The sequence below is a fragment of the Buceros rhinoceros genome, unplaced genomic scaffold, assembly GCF_000710305.1.
Source record: "Buceros rhinoceros silvestris isolate BGI_N320 unplaced genomic scaffold, ASM71030v1 scaffold3189, whole genome shotgun sequence".
Lineage (NCBI taxonomy): Eukaryota > Metazoa > Chordata > Aves > Bucerotiformes > Bucerotidae > Buceros > Buceros rhinoceros.
Window position 1 is genome coordinate 26,575 of NW_010433121.1, and position 6,000 is coordinate 32,574.

Sequence of the window (6,000 nt, forward strand, 5' to 3'; positions counted from 1 at the left end):
CCATTGTCTTTATCACTTAACATCTCCTTCTGCGTGTTTTCATACGCTGTTGTAACTACTGTTAAGTAGTTACTGTGCAAATTATACTCCAGAGTAGTTTCTCAGAGAGACTGTTTAGTAGGGAAGTACATTACTCAGTGGGGATGAGAAAATTACACTAAAGATTTTGGATTTACCAATGTGAGACTGCAACTAGTCAGGGTTGTAACTCCCTAAACTGGTCCCCAGTACACTTCACTGTCACGCATATGGTATGTGCCGCTTCCTTAGCCCTCACCCTCCAGCTTCCAAGCTTTCTGCCCCATATCCCCACTCGGCAAGGATGGGATGGCACTGATGTGAGGAACATGCACAGAAGACTTAAGAGATGTGAACTCCTTCAGCATGAAGTAGGCGATTACTGCAGTCCAGCTAAAGCCTAGTTATTGGATATTGTTTACCCAAGTACATTTATGCTGCTGTTAAAATACATCAGTGTGATGGGCCAGGCAACGTTAGGATAGCTACAGTCCATACAGTAAGATACAGTGCAGTTTCTTACACAACAATGGCCAGAAACAATTGCTTAAGGAAAAATATTAAAAACTGGACAAGTAAATAATAATCCTTCTTGAGCATATCCTTTCACTTCCATTAGCAGATGATTTAAAGCAACTTCCTGATTTGGAGATGGCAGCAAGACCATCATATTTGATGACAAAACCCGTTTTTGTTATTTATATAGACCAGATATGCTTTGGACTGTGTAACAGCTTATAGTATAATTGTATGTTGTGCAAAGAATACTCTAGTTGATGTGATCTTCTTAGACGAGTATTTAATTAGGTGTCCCTTGCACTATAAGAAACAGCTATTAAATACTCTTTCAAGTAATCCCAGCTGAAGACCTCTGATCTCTTTTAGTTTGTGCTCTTCTGGGAGCTAGTCCACTACTCTTGATTCGCTACCCACATGTTGTGTAAACTTGAAACATGTCTCTATTACGTAATACATAGGGGTTTTTTTGGAAACTCATAGATCTTTGCAAATGGACATCCAAGGTCCTTGCTCCAAAGAATTTGATTGCTCTGAATTGAGGAGTAGTAGAAAAAGCCAATCCTATTGACAGGCATTTAAGCATTTATAGTGGTATCATACACTTTGTAACCAGTGGGGTATGATTTGAAGTAATCCATTTCAGAGACAGCTTTAGAGATGTGTGCCATGCTTGTTTAAAAGGCAAAATCCAGGAATAGAATTTTGGACAAAAAATTTAAAGCTCTAGTTCTGATTGCACAGTTTAGGCAAAATAGGTTAGTTTGAGAGGCAACAGAGTATTCTGTCACTTTAGTTAGATTGTTCTGTTGTCAGCTAATATGTATGGGTAGAGATTTCTTTTTTCCACTGAAAGTTCATGAAGTATAGAGTACCTCTCATTTGTTCAGCTACATCCTCTCTGGAATCTTTCGTATTTTCTTCCCTAAACAGTCTTTTCATCTGCATTTCACATTTTTCTTGTTCTTCTGTCCATGCAGTAAGATGGCCTTCACTTGAAAATCCCCATGCATTTCCTCTGCAAAAAAACTCTCCTTAATTGCGTCTTATCTTTACATTGACTCATTTAGCAAGGCTCTTTCTCCCATCACCTATCTTACCTTCAGTGGCTCTTCTTAATCAATTTTTAATCTTCATGTTCAGCGTCAGTTGATGAGTTCTCCAGGTCTGGGATTTTTATCTCCTCGTGGGCCCAACTGTGTAGTCCTTCCTTATATGGAACTTCCCATTTCAATGTAGGTCTTATTTATGGAAGGACTTAGAATTTGTTTATGTATGTGATATACAGTGATATGAAAGCACATAATGTCAATAATGGAAATTAGAAAGGAATGAAAGATTCCTTATTGATGATTTAACTCATCAATATTATTTTGCATTAAAAGATGTTATATTAGAAGAAAACTTAAGAGATCGGTCTCTGAGACAGTACTGTTAACGAAGGCTAACTAGAAAGAAGTATGCTTGGTAAACATTCCCATATATATCCATATATATCCCATACCATGCTATCTTTCAGACTTTCTAAAAAAAGTTACTTTGTCATTTTCTCTATAGAAGATAGGGTATTTTCTATTTCAGTAAGTTATCTTTCTTTATATCAGAGGTCCTATTCAAAGAATATGCAAAGCAAGAATGAGAGAGTCTGACTTCCCATTAAGATACAGTAGAAGTTAGAAACTCTTAAAACTTCTACTATAATCTACTTTTCATGGGAAGAATAATTTTTTTTCTGCATTACATAATTGTCAAGATGATGTTTGGTTTTTACTCGTGATAAGTGTGTTCCTTTTTTAAATCAAATTTTTGCTCTGTCACATTGGGATAGAGTTTTTAAAGTTCAGATGGAAGGCTGTAGCGCCTACCCTGTAGTGCTGGGTTTCAAATATTGCAAAGCTTAATGAAGCTTTACAGGTACCAGAAATAAAAGAAAGAGACGAGACATGACTACTGTAATAATGTCAAACTCTTACGGAAAGCCAAACTATATATACCACTTGATAGTTAACAGTAGTATCCAGAATACATTTTCTGTTGATCCACCATTTATGTGTTATTAAAAAAAAGGAGTTAATAAACCTGAGTGTAGATATAGTGGCCTTTACAAGGGATTTTTTTTGTCTCATTTAACGCCTCAGTCTCTTTTGTACTATCAAGAAGTGATTAGGATATAAATACAAAATAGAACAAAAAGGTAAGAGTATGCAAATGCTAAATGTTTTTCAAAATGTCAGTCCATTTTGCAGAAGTAGTATTTAGATAAATCTTGAATTCTTTTCAGAAGTTTTACAAGTGAAACTTTTGTTCCATCCTGAAAAGGAGCATAGTGGCATGACAGGTAGCTCCTTTGTGTCTATGAAGACTGTAAAATGTAGTAAAAAAAACCTTACACTGTGTAGATTTGGTCCCATATCTTAGAGAAAAACCACAAGCATGAGATATATTCTTATCTTTCTGATGGTAAGAAGAAGAAAAATTAAATTCTTTCACACTTTTTTCCAGATTTTAACAGACAACTCCCCCAATGAACAGGGCCTAAATAAAGTGTTTGATCTGTGTGTTGTATGTGGAGACAAGGCATCAGGTATTTACTTTTTTCCTTCTTTTTTTTTTTTTAAAGGTGCTTTATAAAAGCAGTTTAAAATCCTTCTGAAGCTATATAACAGTTTACATGCATATATATATACACACACATACACACACATGCAAACAGAAAGGAAACACAAGTCTTTCAGTGGAGGATTACACTAAATGGTACTCTGGTGTCCATGGGTGGGATTTATTGTTGTTTTACATCATAAATTTAACATTTTCTACCAGGTAATTTTTGTCTTTTTTTCTTAGGCTGACATATGTTGTTTTCTATTATAAAAATCTGGCTGATAAAATTACTGAAGCAACAATGTTGAGAGATTTTTTTTTTCTTTAAAATTAAGGTCATGTGCTGAACTTTGTTATTGTTGACAGGTTCTCCTAAAATATGTGAGCAACCTGTTCATTATTTTAAATGTGAAAGCAGTAGGCAAGGAAGGCTTTGCAAGTATATGAAAAAATCGTTGATCTGAGATTTATGCAGGACAGCTGGTTATTTGAAGAACCATTATTAAAATTCTAAAAATGCATTATAATACCAGTAAAAATAAGCTTAACAACGGTATATTCATATATTGCCAAAGTAGAGTGTTAAGGTAAGAAGAGAAAAATGTTGAATGTGCTAAGTTTTGTGTAATGAAATTAAGAGACTGGAAGGATATATAGTGGGAGCAGTGCACTGGAAAACTCTTGTCTCCTGCATTCCCTTTGCATGTGCACCTGCCATCAGGTGTTCCAGATCTGTCAGAGCTGGAATTACTGAGAGGCTATCTTTTCTTTTTGATTTACAAAATAAAGTGGGAGATAGAGAAAGAGAACTACAGGGGTTGTTTGTCAGCATGGTTTAGCTGAAAGCTCCTATTTCTTTGCATTTTCTTTTGTTACATAAGATAATGGATCATAAGAGAGATGAGGCATTTAACTTTGCTCTTTATTTATTTAGCTAAAATTAGTCTAAGTAGGGAAATGGTTGCTCCATTGAAAAATACGGTTTGTCAGTGAAGTCTGTGATGGCCCTCCAGAAAGAATCTAAAAGTATTTTTTCCTTTAAATTTGTATTTGGAATTTGTTTCTGTAATGTGCCCTGCTTAGTTCAAAGAGCAGCCTCAGTCCCTCTGCAGTATGTATTTTGAGTGTTTGTCAGTCAGTGATCTTCAGTTGTAGAATTATTTTTTTCTTTAGGATCACAGAAATAAAATTGTTAGAATTGCCAATTGTCTTAATCAAAACCAGTACTTTTTAGTAATACTTACATTTTGTGCTATAGCAGAATCAAAACAATTTACTCCTGAAAAAATAATTTTTAAACTTGGCTTTTTTTCAACAGTATATCCTAGAAATTTTTGTTAGTATTATATATTAGAAAATTTACAGAAGAACTGATTTTTTAAAAAGTTATTTAGCTATTTTAAATTATTCTTTTACTGAAGTTTCACTGAAAGAACTAAGGATATGCTGTTACCTTGTTACGAAAACGAAAGGTGAAAGTAAAGCTTTAAAGTGATGGCCTACTGCTGTCAAATGCCATGTTTGCACCTTCCATGGATCCATTAGAATTAATGCATACAAATTTGACAGCTGAATTTGTAGTGACTAGTAATGCAGCTTGACTTGTAGGGACATATAAAAAAAATTGCTAAAGAATCCATAAATCAGAAGAGTTTCTTCTATGTTCTTGCTAACCTGTTTTCTTAGCTTTTATTAAGACTGCTGCCAGCAGATTTAGCAGTGATTTAGTAAGCTATTTGTAAAATCGGCCCTGTTTAAGTGCTTTGAACTAGTAAAATTATTCACTTGCTTTTTTTATGTTGTTTTATAGTTCTATATTTTAAGATCTGTAACCCATGGGGGGAAAAAATTGTTCTTTTTCTGGGTAAAAGAGCAAATACTTTGTGTTTAGTAACTGTAAGCTCTACAAAATTATATTACAGTGTAAAATTAATGTCATGATTTATGTTGTTCTGTATCCAGGGCGTCACTACGGAGCAGTAACTTGTGAGGGATGCAAAGGATTCTTTAAAAGGAGTATACGGAAGAATTTAGTTTATTCGTGCCGAGGATCAAGAGACTGTGTCATTAACAAACACCACCGGAATCGATGTCAGTACTGTAGGCTGCAGAGATGCATTGCGTTTGGGATGAAACAAGACTGTAAGTCTGAATAAATGTAAATTATTTTAGCTGCCAGCTGTGTTAAAGTGTGTGCTACAAAAAGATATACTTTTGTATTAATACAAATTGATATCTTGATTTGATATTTTTAAATCACTGTATCTTTTTCCTTTAAAGAATTGTACAACTTTGGTGTATCAGAAGTCTGAAATGTTTTCAAGCCTACATATTGCTTGACAAACTTAGTAAGTGCACTGCATGTGGTAAAAGTGAATAAACGGTTATTCTTAGGTGGCAAATGTCAAGCGTGTCTCCATTTTATGTTATTACATATGCAGTTCAGTTTTTCTATGCATAAATTAAGCTACTGAACATTTTGAATCTTGTCACTTTTTCCACAACTGAGATAACTGGCAATTGTTGTTCACTTTTGTCAAAGCTCTGCAGAGATCATTTATTCCCAAGGCAGAGATCCATGGTGATCTAGAGTTCAGTCCTTACCAATTCCTGCAGATTCCAAGTTTCTTCTATATTATATTCTTCCATATATTGGAAGTAGTGATACTGGAGTACCATAGCAGTATCAGAATACTAAATATGCAGAAAATCAAACAATACATGAATTCTTCAGCCCCAATAGTGCCACGCTGGTGCTATATGGACAGTATTAGTCTTGTGCTCTGCTTGCTGCCATCCAGCTCTGTTTTGCTGACCCTCTTGAACATTTGTGGACATTCCTCTTCTTACAGCCCTGCTTCTCTC

At 34.8% G+C, this 6,000-nt stretch overlaps 1 protein-coding gene across 3 annotated transcripts in view; it reads left to right on the plus strand.

Moving 5' to 3' along the window:
* The window catches only part of NR2C1 (nuclear receptor subfamily 2, group C, member 1), a 36,504-nt gene that overhangs the window by 13,374 nt on the left and 17,130 nt on the right, over positions 1 to 6,000 (plus strand). For all 3 annotated transcript variants that reach the window (XM_010143991.1, XM_010143989.1, XM_010143990.1), the window contains 2 exons: positions 3,037 to 3,118; positions 5,098 to 5,277. In XM_010143991.1, the coding sequence (XP_010142293.1) occupies positions 3,037 to 3,118; positions 5,098 to 5,277 (262 nt within the window). The remainder of the gene's footprint in view (positions 1 to 3,036; positions 3,119 to 5,097; positions 5,278 to 6,000) is intronic.